Below are 23,463 nucleotides of genomic sequence, written 5' to 3' on the forward strand. Positions count from 1 at the left end.
AACTGGTTTTTGACAAAGGCGACAGTAATACACAATGGGGCAAGGACATTCTCTTCAGTAAATCGTGTTGGGAAAACTGGATAAACTGCAGAACAAAATTAGACCCTTATCTCTCACCATATACAAAAATCATCTTGGGTTAAAAAAAAAATAGGACCTGAAACTATGAAACTACTAGGAGAAAACAAGAAAAGCTATGTGACATTTATCTGCACCATGATTTTGTATCTATGATCTTAAAAGCACAGGCAACAAAAGCAAAAATAGACAAATGGGGTTATATGAAATTAAAAAGCTTCTGCACAGCAAAGGAAACAATTAGCAGAGTAAAGAGACAACCTGCTTACAGGATGGGAGAAAATATCTGCACACCATACATCTGATAAGGGGTTGATATCTAAAATATATAAGGAACTCAATAGCAAGTAAACAACTTGATTTTAAAATGTGCAAAAGACCTGAGTAGACATTTCCCAAAGGAAGACGTGAATGGCCAACAGGTATATGAAAAAAGGCTCAACATCACTAATCATCAGGTAACTGCAAATCAAAACTAAAATGAGATATCATCTCACTCCTGTTAGTTAGAATTGCTATTATCAAAAAGACAAAAGGTGAGTGTTAGAGAGGACATGGAGACAAGGGAACACACTGTTGGTGGGAATGTAAATTAGTATAGCCATTATGGAAAACAGTATGGAGGGTCCTCAAAAAATGAAAAAAATAGAACTACCATATGATTCTGTAATCCCACTACTGAGTATATATCCAAAGAAAATGAAATCAGTATGTCAAAGAGGTAAGTGCACATAAACAGCAGTATTCACATAGTCAAGATATGGAATCAGCCTAGGGGTCTTTCAGCAGATGAAGGGGCAAAGAAAATATGGTTTATATACATGATGGAATGCTATTCACCTATCAAAAAGCAAAATTCTGTTCTTTGCAATAACATGGATGAACCTAGAGGACACTGTGTTAAGTGAAATAAGCAAAGCACAGAAAGATAAATGCTGCATGATCTCACCCAATATGTAAAACCTAAAAAGTATATCCCATAGAAGTAGAGAATAGAATGGTGCTTACCAGCGGCTGGGGTGGTTTGAGGAAATGACAGGATGGAAGAATGTTGGTCAAAGGATATATAGTTAGGAGGAATAAGTTCAAGAAATCTGTTGTACAGCATGGTGACTATGGTTAATGATGATATGTTCTTGAAAAATACAAAGAGTAGTAAGTGTTCTTACCACAAAAATGACAACTATTTGAGGCAATGCATTTGTTAATTAGCTACATTTAACCATTACACCGTGTGTATATACTTCAAAACATTATATTGTACATAATACAATTTTATCTGTCAATTTGAAATAAGCTACATGTCTCTTTTTTAAACCCACTTTGTTTTGTTTTTTTTTGAGACCGAGTTTTGCTCTGTCACCCAGGCTGGAGTGCAGTGGTGCGATCTCCACTCACTGCAACCTCTGCCTCCTGGGTTCAAGCAATTCTTCTGCCTCAGCCTCCCAAGTAGCGGGGATTACAGGTGCCTGCCACCACGCCCAGCTAATTTTTGTATTTTTATTAGAGATGGGGTTTCACCATGTTGGCCAGGCTGGTCTCAAACTCCTGACCTCAGGTGATCCACCCGCCTCAGCCTCCTGAAGTGCTGGGATTACAGGCATGAGCCACCATGCCTGGCCAAAAACCCACTCTTTTATAGATAACAACCAAAAATAAAAACTTCTGTATCAGAATCATGATCATTTTTGCCTTATATTTTAAACACTATCAGTATTGAGTGGTGAACCACTTGGGGTATTTTGAGTTGAGCTTTGGTCCCTGTGCTTCATTCAAGGTCTAGGAAGAATAACATATGTATTTACATTATTATAGTTTTTATTTTAAGTACAATCTCTAAGAAAGAAATCTATATAGCCGGAAAAGTTTTTTGAAAAAAGTTAATGAGAGAGGAGAGGTAGAATATGTCATGCAGGAGAATTAAGACCTGTGGTTAAAAAAAAAAAAAAAAAAAAGTTCAGAAAGATACTGATTAAGGGCCAATTCCAGGAGTCAGTCTGCCAGAGTTCTTCCTGGTTCTTCCTTTTATTCTCTGTGGCACCTTGAACACTAATTGCCTTATATGAACATGGATTCATGTGTATATCTACCTCATGGATGTATTGTGAAGGTACATGAGATAATTCACATGAAAGGGCTTAGTATAGTGCCTGGCACAGAGTAATTTGTAAGTCAGTATCAACTGTGATTATTATCATCATCTTGAGTAATACGTGGACAATGTTTATTTGGCTACTACGCTTTGGAGACAGGATGATACTTTGTAACTCAAGGGTATGTGCTTAAGTGTTTATTATTATGGCTGTTTGCCATTTGAAGCTTAAAGTAGAATCCCACCTACCTGCTAATGGCTCATTCCAAGTTATAAATGGTGCTTATGTTTTGTATTTTCTAAAATTAATATTTTCATATTGCTATGTGTACCAGAAATCACAGGATTTGAAATGAGAATCTGATTTTATAGCATTCAGAGACAATTTTTAATAACGTATATAATTTTGTGTATATTTACTGGTACAAAAAGAAATCGTAAAGTTAAATCAGCTTCACTGTCACCTTGGCAGATCTATGGGCTTTTAAACCTCTTGTGTCTTAGGTTTTTATTCGTATAGCTTTTCTGAGACCTAAAGTGAAAATATAAATAGTCATATGCTGTATAACATTTCAGTCAATGATGGCCCACCTATGTAACAGTGGTCCCATAAGGTTTTAATACTGTATTTTACTGTACTTTTCTATTTTTAGGTGCACAAATACTGTTGTGTTACAGTTGCCTACAGTATTCAATATATAACATGCTGTACAGGTTTGCAGCCTAGGAGCAATAGGTTATACCATATAGCCAGGATGTGTAGTAGGGTTTACCATTATGTCTGTTTAAGCATGTTCTATGAATGTTCACACAATAACTAAATCACCCAACAACACATCTCAGAACATATTCCCATCAAGCAGTGCATGACTGTAAATAAGTACATAAAGTATAATAAAACGTTTTCCAAATTTTTCTCCAGCTTGAGATTTGCAGCTAATTAATTTGAAAAGATTTGACTTCGACGTCTGGGAGTATCATACCTAAGTAGTTTGTTTTTTTGTTTGTTTGTTTTTGTTTTTTTGTTTTTGAGACAGAGTCTTGCTCTGTAGCCCAGGCTGGAGTACAGTGGCACCATTTTGGCTCACTGCAGCCTCTGCCTCCTGGGTTCAAGCGATTCTTGTGCCTCAGCCACCCAAGAGGCTGGGATTACAGGCACGCACCACCACACCTGGCTAATTTTTGTATTTTTTTTTTTTTTTTTTTTTTTTAGTAGAGATGGTTTCACCATGTTGGCCAGGCTGGTCTCGAATTCCTGGCCTCAAGTGATCTGCCTGCCTTGGCCTCCCAAAGTGCTGGGATTACAGGCATGAGCCACGGCACCCAGCCTAAATAGGATTTTTAAAATCTCCTTTCACAGGGCTGGAATGACTTCCTTCACATTTAGATAGTTATGTTTAATACAGATTAAACTGAGCCAGTTTTTTAAAAGTGTAACTGGATATAGCACATTTTTATAAATGTTCTTAGGCAATCTGTTTTTTAAAGCACTTAATAGCCATGTGAATGTATTCTGTATTTGAGGAGAGTAAGGTCAAGTGTGACTATACTAGTTAAGAAATAGAACTGTAGTTCTGCTTTTTATTTTTCTTCTACAAAGCTTTTCTCAGAGAAAACAAACGAAAATGGTTTAACTATATTGTCGTTGATAGATTAGTTCATTTATTCAGATTATATTTGAGGCCCTACTGTTTATCAGCCACTATTATGGGACTGCCGATGCAGGTATGAACAACTAAGATAAGGCTATTGACTTCATAGTATTTGCATCCCATTGAGAGATGATAGACAGGAAACAAGCAAATAAATAGGAAAATTTCAAAGTGTAACAAATGCTAGTAAGGAAATAATGTGATGTTATAGGGTATGTGGTAAGAGTTTGGCCCCAGGCAGGCTACTTAGACTGATCAGAAAGAACTTTTGGTAGGGTTTGATATTACTGGAGGATGGGAAGAAATCTGTCACATAGAGTTGACCAAAGAGATTTTAAATGTAGAGAATAGCAAGAACAAAATGCCTAGAATGCAAAAAAAATTGGTGTATTTGAGTTTGGATATTATTCTAAGATTTGTATTAGAATATTTGTATTTAGGGTATAGCTAAGATGTTGCTGTTTCTGCTGCATCAGAAGAGGTCTTATCCTTAGAGAATAATTAAGACTAGAAGGTGACAGGACAAGCTTTGAGGAAAACCATTGATGGTTTTTTTGCGGTATGTTATGTTATGTTATGTTATTTTGAGACAGAGTCTCGCTCTATCGCCATTGACAGGTTTTAGGCAAAGGAATGACATAATGTGTCTCTGGCTTCTCTGTGGAGGATGAATTATGCAGACTCTCAAGAATAGAAGCAGGAATCAGTGGTGTGCTGGAGTGGGCTATAACTGGTTAGAATAATAGAAGAGGAAAAGTGGCAGGTATAGATTTAGGACACATCAGTTAACAGATGCTATTGGAGCTATAGGAGATAACCTAAAGGGAAAGAAGAGAGGAGGGTTCCTGATTGAACCTTGAAGTAAGGCTGACCCATGAATCGAAAATCCACATATAATTTTTGACTCCCCAAAAACTTTACTAATAGCCTACTATAGACTGGAAACCTTACTGGTAACATAAATGGTTGATTAACACATTTGTAGGTTATATGTATAATATGCTGTATTCTTATAATGAAATAAGCTAGATAAAAGAAAATAGTAAGAAAACCATAAGAGAAAATATATGTACTGTTCATTAAGTGGAAGTGGATCATCACAAAGATCTTCATGAACCTCATTGTCTTCACTGTGAGTAGGCAGAGGAAGAGGAGGAGAAAGAAGAGAGGTTGGTCTTGCTGTCTTGGGTAGGTAGTAGAAGTGGAAGAAAATCCACGAAGAAACAGACCCATGCAACTCAAATTGCATGTTTTTCAAGAGTCAACTGGGCCGGGCGCGGTGGCTCACGCCTGTAATCCCAGCACTTTGGGAGGCCGAGGCGGGCGGATCACGAGGTCAGGAGATCGAGACCATCCTGGCTAACACGGTGAAACCCCGTCTCTACTAAAAATACAAAAAACTAGCCGGGCGTGGTAGCGGGCGCCTGTAGTCCCAGCTACTCGGGAGGCTGAGGCAGGAGAATGGCGTGAACCCGGGAGGCGGAGCTTGCAGTGAGCCGAGATCGCGCCACTGCACTCCAGCCTGGGCGACAGAGCGAGACTCCGTCTCAAAAAAAAAAAAAAAACAAAAGAGTCAGCTGTACCTCAGCATTTAAAATTGAATAGAAAAGAGAAGCCAACATAAACTGAAAAAAAGAGGCTAAGGGATAACAAACCTTGAGAGGGAAGAGTCCCGGAAGCCAAAAACAAGGTATTGAATACTGCTGAGTTGAATAAAATGAGGGGCTACAGAAGTGACCTTTGGCTTTGGTTAAAGCACATTATGGGTGATTTTTATACGGGTTTTTTTCCTGGAGGGACAGTCCCATAGGCATTTCACGGAGTCTGAAGAGTGAATAAAAGATAAGGAAAAAATAGCAAATATAGAGAAATCTTTCAGGTTTTGCTATGAGAGAATAAAGAAATGGGTTGGCAGCCAGAGAGCCTGTGGGGGTCAAGGAAAGGCTATGGGTTTTAATTTTAGTTTTAGTTTTAGTTTTAGACCATGAGAGATTTGGGGGGTAGACTTTAGGCTGTAGACAGGAAAAGAAACTGATAGTATTGAAGGAGCCTGAGCTAATAGTCCTTGGGAAGGCAAGAGGAGACCAGATTCAGAGCACAGCAAGAGGGAGCCCTTTACTGGGAGGAAGGTCCTTTGTCCTTCATAATGGAAAGAAAAGTAGAGAATATGGGTATAGGTGAAGATAGGTTACAGATTTGTTGGAGGGAAGGTAAGAATATTCTTTTTGCTTCCATTTTCTTAAGTTTGAAACTAGATCTTTAGCAATGATGGAGGGAAGACAGTATTAGGATTTTGAGAAGAGAAGGTATGAAATAGTTGTGTCAAGAACTTAAATTTACTAAGGAAACAGTGGGTTAGGATAGTGTTGAGTACCTGTTTGAAGTTTGTGCTTCTCAATTTAAGTCAACCTGATTGTATGATTTTTTTCTCCAATGTTTAGTTGCTCATTTTCAGGCTGAAAACAAACAAAAAAAACGTGTAGTTGAGTTTAACCAGGATTGGAGTTTTGTCAGATGAGTATAAAGAGGAAGATTCCACACTCTTTACCCCAAGGTAGGATGGGTATGAGAAGGAAAACAGCCTCCGTGAAAGTGAAGAGTAATGACTAGGAGTTAGGACTCTAAAGCCAAATTGCTTGTGTTTAAATCCCTACCTCTCCCATTTACTAGCTGTATCGCATATCATTTCTATCCTTCAGTTTCCTTACTTGTAAATGTGAGTAATAGTGCCTACTGCAAAGGATCAACTGGGATTAAATTAATTAAAATACACGAAGCACTTGAATAGTTCCTGGTATTTAGTAAGTACACTGTAAGATTAGAAGAGGTCTTGTCCTCAGAGAATAATTAAGACTAGAAGGCGACAGGACAAGCTTAGGGGAAAACCATTGATGTTTGGTTTGTTTTTTTGTTTGTTTGTTTTGTTTTGTTTTGTTTTTAGATGAAGTCTTGCTTTGTTGCCCAGGCTGGAGTGCAGTGGTGCGATCTCAGCTCACTGCAAGCTCCGCCTCCCAGGTTCATGCCATTCTCCTGCCTCAGCCTCCCGAGTAGTTGGGACTACAGGCGCCTGCCGCCATGCCCGGCTAACCTTTTGTATTTTTTTAGTAGAGACAGGGGTTTCACCGTGTTAGCCAGGATGGTCTCGATATCCTGACCTCGTGATCTACCCCTCTCAGTCTCCCAAAGTGTTGGGATTACAGGTGTGAGCCACCGCACCCGGCCAACCATTGATGGGTTTTAAGCAAAGGAATGGCATAATTAAGACTAGAAGGTGACAGGACATGCAGAGGAAAGGCTGATGATCTGTTGAGCACATATCTGAAGTTTCCTAGAGTGTATACCATTTGAAAGTTTGAGACAACACTAAGGGCATGGGAGATTGGATCAGATTAGGGAAGTACAGAGCATCAGGTTTATAATGAGTGACAATAACCTATTTGTAAAATACCTAGTAAGTGTTGTCTTCCATCCTTTTTTTTTTTTTTTTTTTTTTTTTTTTTGAGATGGAGTCTCACTCTGTCCCCAGGCTGGAGTGCAGTGGCGTGATCTCAGCTCACTGCAACCTCCAACTCTGAGGTTCAAGCGATTCTCCTGCATCACCCTCCCCAGTAGCTGGGATTACAGGCATGCACCACCACACCCAGCTAATTTTTGTGTTTCTAGTAGAGACGGGTTTCACCATGTTGGCCAGGATGGTCTTGATCTCCTGACCTCATGATCTGCCCGCCTCACCCTCCCAAAATGCTGGGATTACAGGTGTGAGCCACCATGCTCGGCCTTCATCCATATTTTTAACACTGAAGGGAAGTTTCCAGCTTTCAGGAGTGACTGGCTTTATGAATTGACTAAATAAATGATTCCTGAAGATTATTTAGTGACAGTGCCAACATTGGAACCTAGAACTGTTGACCAAAATGAAATAGATTATTAATGGTTACATCTGTTAGATGGTAACAATTACTGAATGGTAATTTTTCATTAGTTAGAAAAGTTTGGAAAGAGCATCTACTTATATAGCTTTTTTTCCGATGTTCTCTTTCAAAAACAACAGCAGGGTTTTTTGCCCCATTGCATGGTGCTTACAATAATTCATTAATTTATATTCTTGGGATGTGCTAGAAACACTTAGTCCCCAGATACATCTTTGGAATTGAGTAATAATGAATCTTTTCTCTTTTCAGCCCTCCCCCTGCCTTTTGTGGCAAAGGAAGGAGAGAAAGAGAAAATGCAGCTAGTGATAAGCAAACTAGCCAAAGTATCTTTGTGTTGTTATTCTGAAGTGAGGTCTACTCACTTTTTATCACCATTTAAACAGAACTTTTAAAAATTGAGATGGTATGATACAATATTTCATTTCTTATTTAAATTTTAGCTTTTTATGCTATAAAGTGTAAAAACAAATCTGTACTACCTACTAATTTTTTCATAGGGCATAACTTGCCCAGAGAAATCTACAGCTTTTATCTTTTTTCATAAACAGCTTTTTTGCTTTATTTTTATATTTGATATATGTTATATTTGTGAGATAAAACATGACACTAAATTATGTTTCATGACAATTCAGGTCCAATTTATCTGAGTTGTAACTTTGAAAGTATTGCAACTAAATTGTCCAGTGGACTAAAGATCAAGTCAGAGAAACTATGATTAACAGCCCCTAGAAGAAAGATTACAAATGCAACTTTGATTTACTTGCATCACTTTAAACAAGCTAGAATTTTTACTTTTATTTTTTAAGTTTCCTGGTTATATTAAATAAATAGTTTGTTATTGTATCTCCTGGAAAGTTGCAGGTTATTGAGAGGAGGGAGTTAATTTCAAACAAAACAGCTCATTTGACAGAGATGATGTAAATGTTTGATATAATGTTTAAGATGATGGAAATGTTCTGTATCTTAACTGTAGTGAAGAATCTTGATTGTGGTGATGGTTTTATGGGTGCACGCACTAGTCAGAACTCATCAAATGTGTGTATTAAATATATACAGTTTTAACAAAGCCATAAAACATGTTTGGCAATAATACTACATTTTAACTAATATTCACAAGACAATTCAAGATAGGTTAGTGAGTCCTCAGTTTTCCAGTTTGCTGCCAAGAAATTCAGAGCCACATCTGATGCTTAATTATAACTTACTACCCCTCTTAATTAACATACTTGCTTCCCAGTGTTGTTTTGATTTCGTAGGAAATAATGACGACAACTGTTTCTTGAGCATTTTCTATGTGCTGAGCACTCTGATAACTTTAGTATGCTACTTATTTAATTTTGACAACCATTCAAGTATAAGTGTTTTCATCTCATTTAATGGATAAGGAAAACTGGTTTGACAAAATTAAGCATGTTGCCCAAGGTCATACAGCTGCTAAGTAAGTATTAGAGCTAGGATTTAGATTTAGGTCATCTTGACTTTAACCCCTGTTCTTGGAGGCCCTACCTTCTACTGCCTGTCTTTTCATCGCCTGGGGTTTCTGTGAAACACTACTCTGTTATTGAGTATGTGTATTTATTTTGTGTTTATTCTGGAGAAGAGGCATGGTATAAAGTTTGATACACTATGGGGATACGTTATATTTGCATTATGATCTAAGTCAGTGGTGTTTAAAGTGTGTTATTCACAAACTTTGTTAAGAGACATGGTGAAATAAGCACAGAGATAAAAGTAAACATTTAGAAACTTTTATAGCAATTTAATATTACTGCAACAACTAAAGCACATGATTTTATATTTTAGAAAAGTATTGGTCAGTGATGGATTCGGTGGAAATACTGATCTTTCACTACAGATAGTTTGAGAAGTATTGACCTAAGCCATTATAAAACAAAATATGGGGGAAAATGACTGAGAACTGCAATTTGTATGTATATATTGGATGAAAGGCTTAAAATGGTGTATCTTTACACTTCTTTTCTGATATATAATGACTAATTTTACTTGCATTAAAGTCATTGTGGAATTACAACTAAATTTTTAGTCCTAGGATTTGACTATTGTATTAGTTTTCATGCTGCTGATAAAGACATACCTGAGACTGGGCAGTTTACGGAAGAAAGTAGTTTAATCGGACTTACAGTTCCACATGGCTGGGGAAGCCTCACAATCATGGGGAAGGCAAGGAGGAGCAAGTCACGTCTTAATGGATGGCAGCAGGCAAAGAAAAAAAAGAAAAAAAAAAAAAGCTTGTACAGGAAAACTCCCCCTTATAATACCATCAGATCTCACCCACCACCATGAGGACACCATGGGAAAGACCTGCCCCCATGATCCAGTTACCTCCCACCAGGTCCCTCCCACAGCACATGGGAATTCAAGATGAGATTTGGGTGGGGACACAGCCAAACCATATCAACCATCTTTTCACATGAAAAGTAATACTGCAGCTCTGCTGATGAAACTTCTGCAAAATGTCCCTTCTCATTTTTCAGCAATTTAAGATTTTGCTTTTAATATTTTGTTTTATATGTTTGATATAAACATATATCAAACAAACAAGCTATATGAAGTCTTTTTAATCATATTTAAATATTTAGGAATTTATTGCCTAAAAAAAAGTAAGAAAATTCAAATTAATTACCTGACCAAACTTTTTAGCTGTGGATGCATACAAGAGTTATAGACCTTACAGACATAGCTGGTCATTATTAATTGACTTTTTTATAGCAAATAAGATTATCTGAAGGATGTGTATGTTGAGATAATATTGCTTAAAAATTATTAGGCTGATAAATGACCGCTATTTTCATTAATAGAAATTACTACTAAATTGCTTGGCAGTTTAATCTTCCTCATGCACTGAATATTATATGTCTTCAAAATGAATGCTATTTTATATCTTATTCTGGAAATCTTGCTAAGGAAGGAAAAAAAAATGTTCCTGCTGATAAAATTTATGCGTGTGTTTTACTCTGTCTACCACAAGTACATTCTTAAATTCATTGATTGGATTTTAGTTATTTTATACGAATTTTATGTGCTTTCAGAAAATCCAGTCAAGTTGATATTTTCCCTGAGTTTAATTTGGTTTTGCTATCCTTCTGATTTCTGAGAAACAGAACTAGAAATGTTTTAGGTTGTGTTCACTCTAACCTTCATTCCATATATGTCACTGTTGGTATTTAACTGTTTTATTAGCTATCAAAGTTTATGGCTTTACTTGTTTTAGTGTGCTAGTCTTTTGTATCTGACATACATACAGGTATTGCTTTGTGTGTATGCTGTGTGTATGTGTTTATGGTTAAATCTAGTATTTAAAAGTTTTAGAAACCATGGATTGATAATGAAATAGCGTGTATCATTTTTAATTTATTACCAGTCTTTAACTATTATGTTTAAACACTTTGATCATGAGTCCAACTGTAGCCTCACTATTGTAAGTTATGTGTTGTCCAGCATAGAAACATGTATAAAACATAGTTCCTGCTCTCAAAGAACTTTCCTGGTAGGAAAATTGCATAGCAAATCCTTATATAAAACAAAAATTAATTTGATGTGCAAGGTTATTTTGATTCACATATTTAAGTTCATATTTATTGTGAGTTCTTCAGAGTACTTCAAAATACTGCTTTATGTTTGATTTGCTGCTCTGAATCCAAAGCATGAAGGGACAGTAGTGTCCCTCCCACCCCCCCCACCATATTCACCAGGGATATGTTTTAAGACCCCCCTGATGGATGCCTGAAACTGCAGATAGTACCAAACTCTAAATTCTGTTTTTTTTTCTATACATATATACCAGTGATAAAGTTTAATTTACAAATTAGGCATAGTACTCTTTCTTGCACTTTACAGCTATTATTAAGTAAAATAAGGGCACAAGCACTGTGCTACCACAACAGTCAGTCTATAACCCACACAGCTACTAAGTGATTAATGAGCAGTTATCATCTATAGCATGGATACACTGCACAAAGGGAGGGTTCACTTTGTTCTGCGAGAGATTTTGTCATGTTACTCAGAATGTTATGCAATTTAAAACTTACGAATTGTTTATTTCTGGAATTTTTCATGTAATATTTCCAGACTGTGGTTGGTTGAGGTTAACTGAAACCCCACAGACAGCGAAAATGTGGATGGGGGTGGGGAAGAAGTACTGTATGACTGTGTTTTCCTCCCCACATAAACTTTATATTATTTTAAGTCCCTTAGCATCAAATATCAAGTTTTAAAGAGAAAAATAAACTATCTTATTTTGTTCTCTACTCTCGCCGTCCCAATTGGGAATGAAAGTATCATGAGGTCAGGGATGTTCTCTCTAGTCAGCACCCAAACATAGTGCTTGGCACATGGTATGCTGAAGCAAAATCATTTCATGTCAAATGAAATCACATTTAAGGTGACTACTCTCTCCAAAGATAGGCTTTGGGACTTGTTTTCATTTTTGTGGATAAAATAATTGAAGTAGAGAATTGGGAAACTCGTATTGCCTCTCTTTGGCACAACCTTAACCAAGGAAATTTTTATTTTATAAATCAATAGATTTGTAGCTTTTTTCAGTACAAACAGATTTTACTCATTGGCTATATTCTCTAGTGGTTTTTAACCTTTTTGTTAAAAAAAACTATTGTTTGAGAATATTATGAAAGAAGTAGACTCTCCCCAATAAAATGTAAGACATGTAAATTTCACATGTAATTTAAGGTGATTCATATATTTTGAGTATGCAGTTCACCAATTTAAAGTATGTAATATGGGCTGGGCACAGTGGCTCACGCCTGTAATGCCAGCACTTTGGGAGGCCAGCGCAGGCAGATGACGAGGTCAGGAGTTCGAGACCAGCCTGGCCAGCATGGTGAAACCCCATCTCTACTAAAAATACAAAAATTAGCCAGGCATGGTGCCAGGCGCCTGTAATCCCAGCTACTCGGGAGGCTGAAGCAGGAGAATCGCTTGAGCCCAGGAGGCGGAGATTGCAGTGAGCCGAGATGGCGCCACTGCACTCCAGCACTCCAACCTGGGTGACAGAGTGAGACTCCGTCTCAAAAACAAACAAACAAAAAATATATATATAAAATATGATATTCAGTATATTCAGAATTGTGAAACCATCTCTACAATCAATTTTAAAACATTTTTGTCACCCCAAAAAGAAACCCTATATTCATTTTGAGTTCATTCTCCATTTCCCACCAATTCCTCTTTTCCTCTTCTCCCCCCACTCTAATCAACCACTAATTTACTTTGTCTCTATAGATTTTTCTATTCCTGTCATTTCATATAAATGGAATCATATACTATGTGGTCTTATGTCAATGGCTTCTTTCACTTACAATGTTTTCAAGGTTCATGCGTGTTATAGTTTGTATCACTATTTCATTCTTTTTTATGACCAAATAATATTCCATGGTATTTTAGTTATTTGTGTGTCAGTTGATGAATATTTGGGTTATTTCTTCTTTTGGCTATTATGAATAATGCATCTATGAGCATTCACACAAGTTTTTGAGTGTACATATATTTTCATTTCTCTTGTGTCTACACCATACGTAGGAGTGGAATTTCTGGCTTATAGTAATTCTATGTTGAACCTTGGAGAACTACTACCAGACTGTTTTCCAAAGGAGCTACGCCAATTTATGTTCCTCCAGCAGTGTATGAGGGTTCCAGTTTCTACATACCACGCTTATTGTCTATCTTTTTTATTGTAACCATCCTAGTAGTCATGAAATATTGTGGTTTTGATTTGTTTCCCTGATGATTATGTGGAGTGTCATTTTAAGTACTTATTGACCATTTGTACATTTTCCTTTTAGAAATGTCCATTCACATCTGTTGCCCACTTTTGAATTATTTGTCTTTTTATTATTGGCTTGGAAGAGTTTTTTATTATCTAGTTTAAGTCTCATCAGATATATGGAGGATATATTTTCTCCTATTCTGTCAGTTGTCTTTTCACTTTCTTAATGTTATCCTTTGCAACACGAAAGTTTTACTTCTGATGAAGTCCAATTTATTTTTTCTTTTGTTGCTTGTGTTTTTGGTTTTTAATTTTATTTTATTTTGTTTATTTTTTTGAGATGGAATCTCACTCTGTTGCCCAGGCTGGGGTGCAGCGGTGTGATCTTGGCTCACTGCAGCCTCGGACTGCTGGGTTCAAGTGATAGTCCTGCCTCAGCCTCCCGGGTAACTGGGATTACAGGCATGAGCCACCACACCTGGCTGATTTTTGTATTTTTAGTAGAGACGAGGTTTCACCATGTTGGTCAGCCTGGTCTTGAACTCCTGACCTTAAGCGATCCGCCTACCTCGGCCTCCTGAAGTGCTAGGATTACAGGCGTGAGCCACTGTGCCTGGCTTTCAGTTTTATTTCTAAGAAGACTTTGCCTAGCCACAGGTCACAAAGATTTAATCCTATATTTTTTTTCTGAGTGTTTTATAGTTCTAACTGTTACATTTAGATCTCTGATCTATTTTAAAGTAACTTTTGTGTAGATGTGAAGGAGTCAACTTTGTTCTTTTGCACATGGGATATTCAGTTATCCCAAACTACTTGTTGGAAAGACTATTCTTACCTTGGTTGAATTGTGTTAGCATCCCCTAAGGCCCACTCTTAGACCTTCCTGTAGGTCCATGCATCCAGCTCTAGAGAAAGGTACCAAGTTAGTTAGAAGTCAGTTAGGATACCAGAAAAATTGAAGGGGAGCCACATTGGTTTTTAAGTAGAACCTTAATTCAATTATTCCTATTACCCTAGATTATGTATTGCTGTGTAACAAATGACCCCTGAACTCAGTGGCCTATAACAAAATCTTCTGTAGGTCTTGAATTTGAGAGACTTAGCTCATGTATTCCCGGCTTCGGGTCACTCATGAAGTTATAGTCAGGATGCCAGTTGGGGCCACAGTCAAATTAAGGCTTGGCTGAGGATGGAGGATCTGCTTCTAAGGTGGCTTACTCACATGGCTGTACAGAAAGCTTCAGCTCCTTGTCACGAGACCTGCCTTCTCCATAGGGCTCCTTGAAAGTGTCTTCATGATGTGGCAGCTAGCTCCCCCCAGAACTAATGATAAGAGAGTAAAGAGGAAACCAAAGTGCTTTTATGACCTGTTGGCCGTTACACGTTGTCTCTTCTACCCTATTCTTTTCATGAGAAATGAGTCACAAAGTTGACCCTAAGGTGCTGGGGGATTGGGAACCACTTTTTCAAAGAAATAACAAAGAATTTGTGGATTTGTTTTTTTGCTTTAATAGAGGCAGAGTCTTGCTCTATCACCCAGTCATATTTCATTGCAGCCTTGAACTCTTGGACTCAAGCTATCCTCTCACTTCAGCCTCTTGAGTAGCTGGGACTACAGGTGCCACCATGCCTGGCTAATTTTTATTTTTTTTAGAGACAGGATCTCACTGTGTTGCCAATGCTGGTCTTGAAACCTTGACCTTAGGCCATACTCCATCCTCAAGCCTCCCAAGTAGCTGGGATTACAGGTGTGAGCCACTGTACTCAGCTGTGGACATACTTTAAACCACCACATGTTCTTGTCAGTTTTATTCAAAGTAAAGTCTAATTCCAAACAGCTAATGGGCCTTCATACTAGATGCCCACTTATTACTTAATAAAATGATCTCCGAATCATTTATTTGTTTTTCTTTCTTCCCCTGTGTTCTTGATTCTTCCAATCTAACCAGACTTAATGTATTTTAGGATCAAAACAAAGTAGAGGAGCATATATATATCAGAAATGTTACATAAACAAATATGACAGAGAAATAACATGATTCTAAATTGAAATAAGTATAAGAAAATTTTCTATGCTTTTACTTACTAAATTTTCACAGTCATTTTTCCAATTCCTAGGAAGGAACACACAAGTAGTTATCCTTCAGGCTGTCTTTGAATACTTCCATGACCCTGAACACTAGCTGAGGAGAGTTTCAACCACTGCTAACAGTAAGGAACATTTTCAAGTTAGTCATTACCTTTGTAGTAAGATCATATGAATCCGTTTTAATACTTTGTAACCTTGGTTCCTCCTGCAAACTCTTTTGTAGGTAATGACTTTACATGAGTTTGGAACTGATCTCTAGTGGGAAGTTGTGGGAGGATGAACACAGAAGAGCTGGAGTTATTGAGTGACTCCAAATACAGAAACTATGTAGCAGCAATTGACAAAGCACTAAAGAATTTTGAATACTCCAGTGAATGGGCAGATTTGATATCAGCACTTGGAAAACTTAATAAGGTATGTCTGTATTATCCATTTCATAAAAGGAGTAAAAATTAGAAATCTGTGTTTGTACTTGTTAGATTTCTCGAAATCTTGAAGTAAGAATGCAAAAACATAAATGAACCTTAGATTACTCTTGGTAGTGCTATTTTTCTTCATGAGTTGCATGCCTGTGTAGTCAAGCATATTGTTAAGGCTTTGGAAGTTTTAATTCAAAGAAATAACAATGCTTGAAAAATATAGTTATCGCCATGATTATCAGCTATAAAAACAGAAGAGAAGGAAGCAAATATGCTAACTATGAGGGCTAGTAAATTTCTGTAATGGAGCATCAGATATGGTGCTGGAATTCCTGGCAGCAAAATGAAAACCTACAAATGGAAAGCAGTAATTCCTGTGTTCTTTCCAAATGACATATAGCAACAAGGAAACATTTTCTATCCTGGCAAGCTATAGTTACAATTTGGTACTTTTTACAAAGGCGAGTATATACAAGCAGTTGCTTACGCCTTGCAGCTTGTCCTTGAGTAATTCTTCTTGAGACATGTCTGGTTTTTATTCAGTTATTGTTGTGGCATCATTGATCAACCTCTGGCTCTTCATTTTGACCTTTTTATTTTTTAAACATCAATTTTTTTTACCGCATACCCATAGTTAAGGTTTTTTTAAAATTGTTATTGAATGGGAGTGTTTCTAAATATTAAAGAGGTTACATAGGAAAGGAGTGGCCTTCCAATAACTAATTTTATTTTATTTTATTATTTTATTTTATTTTATTTTCATTTATTTTATTTTATTTGAGACAAGGTCTTACTCTTTCACCCAGGCTGGAGTCCAGTGGCATGATTATAGCTCATTGCAGACTCCTGGGCTCAAGGGATCCTCCCACCTCAGCCTTCTGAGTAGGTGGGACTGCAGGCATGCCACCATGCCTGGCTAGTTATTTTTTTAGAGATAGGATCTCGCTATGTTGACCAGGGTGGTCTTGAACTCTTGGCCTCAAGTGATCCTCCCACCTCAGCCTCCCAAAGTGCTGGGATTACAGGCATTAGCCACTATACCCAGCCTTAACATACAAATTAGGAAAGAAGTTTGTCTTAAAATACATAATAAGATGTGTGGGGAAAAAAAATACAGATAGTTTTTCCTCTGCTCTCACCATGACAATGAATGCAGAAGATTTCTATAACCCTAAAACAAGTGGTTATTTCTCCCTTACCAGCAAGCAAGCAGTTCTACAGTGGATACCAGCTGGATGTGCTGCAGTTCAATTTGGACACTATCTACCTGGAGATAGTATCAGATCCCACAGGTTGAGGGCTGAGCCTCATAAGACTGTCCTCCTGTTTTGATGCCAATCACAAGCCCTAGTTTGTTTTACCTGTGCTTGTGATCAACTGGCTATAAAGTTCCACAATCCTTTCTTTAGCTTTAATTTGCTAGAGCGGCTCACAGAGCTTAGGGTACTGGTTCATTATACAGGACATTACAAAGGATACAAGTGAAGAGATGCATAGTGTGAGGTATGGGTGAAGGGACGTAGAACTTTCATGCCCTCCTCAGGAGTGCCACCCTCCAGGAACCTCCGCATGTGTTCAGCTGGCCTGGACACTCTCTAATCATCCTTTTGGGCCTTTTGAGACTTCATTGGATAGGCATGATTGAAGCATGGACAGCTGTGTAGAAATGTGATAGGAAAGAAAAGCTATGATGTAATACTAACAGACTAAGTGGGGGAACCCAGCAAGGCCCATCTGTCAGATTTTTCTTGGCCTCTCTACAGCATTCCTTCCTTCTGGGTATGGGGCAGGACCCCTTCTGAAATGGGGATCTTTGACCTACAATGAGACCAAGTAGTCCAGAGAATTTTGTTACGGCCAGCTCCGAGACAGGGGAAGATTCCTGCCGTAGGGAGAAAAAGGAGATGAGAAGAGGGCAGGAAAAGTCAGAGAGAAATTGTTTTCTGAGGCCTGCTTCTGAGGCCCAAAGTTCCCCATATTATAATAAGGGCTGTGGGAGTTATGAGCCAGGAACCATAGATGAAAACCTACAGACACACTCTCACTCACAATACCACACCAGGACACTAGTTTTCAACCTGATACGACAGATAATCACTTTGATATCATAAAAAGAAAAGTTACCATTTTCAGTATGTCAAGGATTTGTCTTAAAATTTGATTCAGAAGCTTCTCTTTGACGTTAGAACTTCTAACATTTATCTTTTGAAGTTTGAATAATTCTTTATTCCTTTACAACATCCACAAGAAATTCCATCTAAAAGTACAAGTTTGCTTAAAGGTAGTTAGGTTCTTTTTTTTTCTAAAGAGTTTTGAAGAGTCTGTTTCTGAAGATATACTGGGAACTCTTTTTAAAGGCAAGTCATTAAATGATGGAAATTAATTTGCCTAATTAGGTACATAATTAGTTTTTTAGATTAACCAATATTCACAAAAATAGATTTCATGGTATCTAGATAACTCAAAGAAGAATACCCAAGTTGTTTATGAAACTTAGCCAAAATTGTGATGGAACAAGGCAAGGATTGCATGTGTGTGTGTGTGTGTGTGTATATATACATATATATATATATATACACGTATACATATATATACACATACACATATATATATATGCTCTTTTACATATATATACTCTTATATTGCCTTTGATGGTCATTTCATATATTATGGCAAAAAAACACAATTACTTTTGCACTAACCTATTATTTCAACCTCAGTTTATTCTGTAAAATAAGACTTTGCATATTTCTTCTAAATTCCAGTTCTAACATAGTCTGTATTCATTCTGAGTCTTCACTTTGTGACATTCTATCAATACGTGATTATAATACTGACTTCTAGGTTCAAACTAAAGGATTACATTTATTATAAGATCTTCTTTACTTAACTAATCTCCTTTGAGTGGTTGGTAAGATAGGGTCTCTGTACAGAAATTCTGCCCTGACCATTATTTCTAAGGAAATGTTATGGTTGAATAAATAAAACAAAAAGTTGTTTTGTCCAGTTAGAAAAATCAGTTTATAAAAACAAATGGGCAATGATAATCTCATGTAGATTTTCTTATAAGCATTAGAATTACTTGCTGTAATTTGATATACTAGGACAATGGTTGTACCTCTTCCAAGTACTGTAAATATCTATTGTGAGGCCAGACTTTATTTCAAAGTAGCAAAAATAGATTGAAGGCTGTAACATTCCATGTTACATGTTCATGTAACATTCCAGCTGTCTTCTCACATCAAATATTAAAAATTTACCAAAAAAAATCTAAAATGCCTCTCTTCTCCATAAATTTGTTTTGGAAAATATCATTTTTCATTAAAAATGTTATTCTGTTAACAGGCAACGAGTTTATTTTTTAAACAAATTAATAAAGTTTGTAACATTTCCTCAGTTTTAATTTTAAATATGGTATATATAGGCAAATGTAGCTAACAAAACACAAAGACCTACAATGATCATTTTTTATAATACTATGCTAGAAAATGGAAGTAAAATGAATGCAATATTTTGTTTTTCTAAACTACATTAAAATGCTTTCTTCAAGGTTTTACAAAATAATGCAAAGTACCAAGTAGTACCCAAAAAGCTGACCATAGGCAAACGCCTAGCTCAATGTCTACATCCAGCATTACCAGGTGGAGTTCATCGGAAGGCGCTTGAAACATATGAAATTATCTTCAAAATAATTGGACCTAAGCGACTTGCCAAAGATCTTTTTTTATATAGGTAAGAATAATTTTACTATATATATACAAATAATATAAAGAAAATGTATTGCTAAACTATTTTATACTGTCTGCACTAAAAACTAAAAATTGAAAACTCCTTAGTGATTAGAAGTTTTCAGATATCAATCTTTGTTTTGTTTTGTTTGAGACGGAGTCTTGCTCTGTCACCCAGGCTGGAGTGCAGTGGCCCAATCTTGGCTCACTGCAAGCTCTGCCTCCCGGGTTCACGCCATTCTCCTGCCTCAGCCTCTCCAGCAGCTGGGACTACAGGCGCCCGCCACCACGCCCGACTAATTTTTTTGTATTTTTAGTAGAGACGGGATTTCACCGTGTTAGCCAGGATGGTCTCGATCTCCTGACCTCATGATCCGCCTGCCTCTGCCTCCCAAAGTGCTGGGATTACAGGCATAAGCCACCGCGCCCGGCCTCAGATATCAATCTTAAATATTTGAGTTAAGTGATTCAGAAAAATGTAGAACAGTCTTTAATGTCTTTTTGTTTTTTATTCTTAGATATCATTTATTAAAAGTTTTCATTCAAAGTTGTTGAGACTATAGTACATTCTACCTTTTTAAGCTTGAAAACTGGCCTGAGAAAAAAATAGGATACCTTGATCTCTCAGCAACTTTCAACATGGTTGACTCTTCTCCACTTAAAACAGTCTTTTCCTTTGGCTTTCATTGTACAACATTTTCCTGTTCAGTTACTCTTTCTCAGTCTCCTTTACCAGTCTTTCCTCCTCTACCCAAACTCCACACAGAGTTTCTTAGGGCTCATTTAGTGCAGCACCTTCTTATATTTTCACTTTGTAATCTCTCCTTAGGCAAACTTAGCCATACCCATGATTTATTTTTTATTTTAAATTTTATTGTGTACATTTAAGATACACAACATGATGTGAGATACCAACAGATAATAAAACAATTACTATAGATAAACAAATTAACATAGCCATCATCTTACATAGTTATCTATTTTTTGTGTATGTGGCAGGAGCAGTTAAAATCTATTTAGTAAAAATCCCAAATAAAATATTATTAATTATAGTCTTCATGTTGTACATTAGATCTCTAGATTTGTTCATCTGACATTTCCCATTTTCTCCTGCCCCTGGTAACAACTATTTTATCTTCTATATGCTGACTCCCAGCTGGACATTTCCAGTGCTGGCAGCAGCTTTAAACTCCTGCTTGCTTGACATCTCCATATAGCTCTTTAAAGGCAACTAAAGTTCAACCTGTTTAAAACTAAACTTTCCTCTTCTCCTATTGACCTGACCTTCCTGCAATGTACTGTATTAAAGCTCAATAAATGGTATCACCATCTATCCATTTATATAACCCTCAAATCTGAGAGTTACACTTGTTACCTTGTTTTCCCCACCCACATTTTCCCACCTCCGGTGTACACAGTCTGTTGTTCAGAGTTATGTCTCATGGTGGTTAAGAGAAGAGATGGTAGAGTCAAACTAGCTCTGTGATCTGGGGCCATTGTCCTCACCTGTTTGTGTTTGTGTCCTCACTTGCACAACAGAAATAAGATTATCAACCTTATAGGGTGGTTAATAGAATTGAAAGAGTTCATACATGTAAAATGCAATGGGCAACTTATAGTACGTTTTTAATACATGTGTTAGCTACTATTCTGATATATGTCTCAAATACATCTACTTCCCTGAACCTTCACTGGCAGCATGCAGTCTAAGTAAGCATCATCTCTAGCTCAGGCTTCGTCACTGGCCTAACATTCATCCACCATCTCTTCTTATCCTCTTCTACCCTGTTCTCCACATAGTACCAGTGTAATCTTTTTAATATATTAAATAATGTTACCGTCTTGCTAAAAAGTCTATTGACTGCTTCTCAGCACACTTCAGAAAAATTAAGAAAAAGGCTTTAACATGGCTTTGAATACTTTACTTCCTGAAGTACTCTGACCCTGGCTCTGTCAGTGACCTCAACTCTTAATAAACTAAAACTAAACTATTATTCTTTTCCCCCCAGTTTATTCCACTCAGGTCCACAGGTCTCTTTGCTTATTATTACTCATTTTCTTTGCTATTCTCTTGCCCTGTAACTCTCAAATCCAGGTCTCTGATCAGATATCAGCTCCTCAGAAGACTTGCTTAATTATCATCTGAAATGGCCCTTCTTCCACATTTTTATCCCTAGTATTCTATTCTATTGTGATGTGTTTTTAGGTAGGTTTTTTTTATTATTATTATTTATCCTGTTGGTATTTGTTGGACTTTAAAAAATCTGTGAATTGGATAAAAAGGAATGAAATAATGGCATTCACAGTAACCTGGATGGAATTGGAGACCATTATTCTAAATGAAGTAACTCTGGAATGGAAAAACAAACATTGTATGTTCTCACTTGTAAGTGAGAGCTAAGCTATGAGGATGCAAAAGCATAGAATGATGCAGTGGACTTTGGGGACCCTGGAGAAAGGGTATAACAGGGTGAGTGGTAATAGACTACACTTTGGGTACAGTGTACACTGCTTGGGTGATGGGTGCACCAAAATCTCAGAAATTGCCACTAAAGAACTTATTCATGTAACCAAACACCACCTTTTCCCCAAAAAAACCATTAAAAAATTTTTTTAAATCTATGAATTGATGCCTTTCACCAATTTTGGAAAATTTTCAACCACTATCTTTTGAGATTGCCTTCACCACATCTGTTCTCTCCCCACTTATTAGGTCTTCCCACTATGGCTTCTCCATCTCTTAATCATTTTTCATATTTTCTAACTTTTTGTCCTTCTGTGCTTCATTCTCAGGAATTTCTTCTGACCTAGTTTCCAGGTCACTAATTCTGTCTGTCTCTCCTTTTCTTAACGACTTAACTTTTCTTTTAAACTGTTGATATAATTTACATTCAATAAAATGAACAGATCGTAAATGTTCAATGTGATGAGTTTTGACAAATTTAGTCAATTTCGTAGCCACCGTTCAAAATAAGATATAAAACATTCTTGTCAACCCAGCAAGTTCCCTCCTACCCCCTTCTAGTGAAAACCCCTACTATCCAACTATATGTATTACCCTTATTCTGCAGCTTAACTTTTAAAACTTTCTAAATGGTATCTTTGAAGAACCAAAAGTTCTTTATGCTGTCTTTTGAAGGAAGTTTTTTTTAGTTTAATGAAGTCTGATTTATCAACCTTTTATTAAGTAGTCCTTTTTGCTTCTCATTTAAGAAATCTTTGCTTGGTATATTGCTGCTAGAATGTAGAAAGATGAAGGTGTTTTTCTGTATTGACATTGTATTCAGACACTTTGTCAAGTTCACTTGTTCTTTCTAATAGCTTTTGGAATTTTGAGATATAGTCACACTATCTGTGAATGGTGAGTTTTCTTTTCCGATTTTAATAATTTCATATCTTTTTTTGCCTTATTGTATTGACTAGGGTCTATAGTAAAGTGTTAAAGAGAGTAGGGGCAAGTATATCTTTGTCTTATTTCTCACTCCAGGTAGAAAATGTTAAATATTTTTGAAGGTTCAATCAACCCTTCATTTCTGGAATATATCCAGTTGGCTCATGATTTAGAATCCTTTTTTTCCATCTTTGTTTAGTAGAGAATGGCTATGATTTTACATTTTTATCTAATTTTGTTTTCTAGTATATGCTAACTTTCAAATTGTTCTCTTATTCTGTTCTCTGGAACAGTTTTCATAACATTGGTATAATTATTTAGAAGATTTTATCTGAAATT

At 36.7% G+C, this 23,463-nt stretch overlaps 1 protein-coding gene across 21 annotated transcripts in view; it reads left to right on the plus strand.

The window, feature by feature from the left end:
- DOP1A (DOP1 leucine zipper like protein A) overlaps nt 1-23,463 on the plus strand; it is a 101,277-nt gene that overhangs the window by 13,880 nt on the left and 63,934 nt on the right. For 14 of the 21 annotated variants that reach the window (XR_004672042.3, XM_008969448.4, XM_008969450.4 and 11 more), the window contains exons 2-4: nt 15,616-15,708; nt 15,810-16,000; nt 19,556-19,737. Coding sequence is in view for 19 of the 21 variants with exons in the window: in XM_008969448.4 (XP_008967696.2) it covers nt 15,863-16,000; nt 19,556-19,737 (320 nt within the window). In the remaining 2 variants the exon portion in view is untranslated. The remainder of the gene's footprint in view (nt 1-15,615; nt 15,709-15,809; nt 16,001-19,555; nt 19,738-23,463) is intronic. The other 7 variants (XM_055113919.2, XM_057302555.2, XM_057302553.2 and 4 more) reach the window with 2 other exon arrangements.

This window comes from Pan paniscus, chromosome 5, assembly GCF_029289425.2.
Source record: "Pan paniscus chromosome 5, NHGRI_mPanPan1-v2.0_pri, whole genome shotgun sequence".
Lineage (NCBI taxonomy): Eukaryota > Metazoa > Chordata > Mammalia > Primates > Hominidae > Pan > Pan paniscus.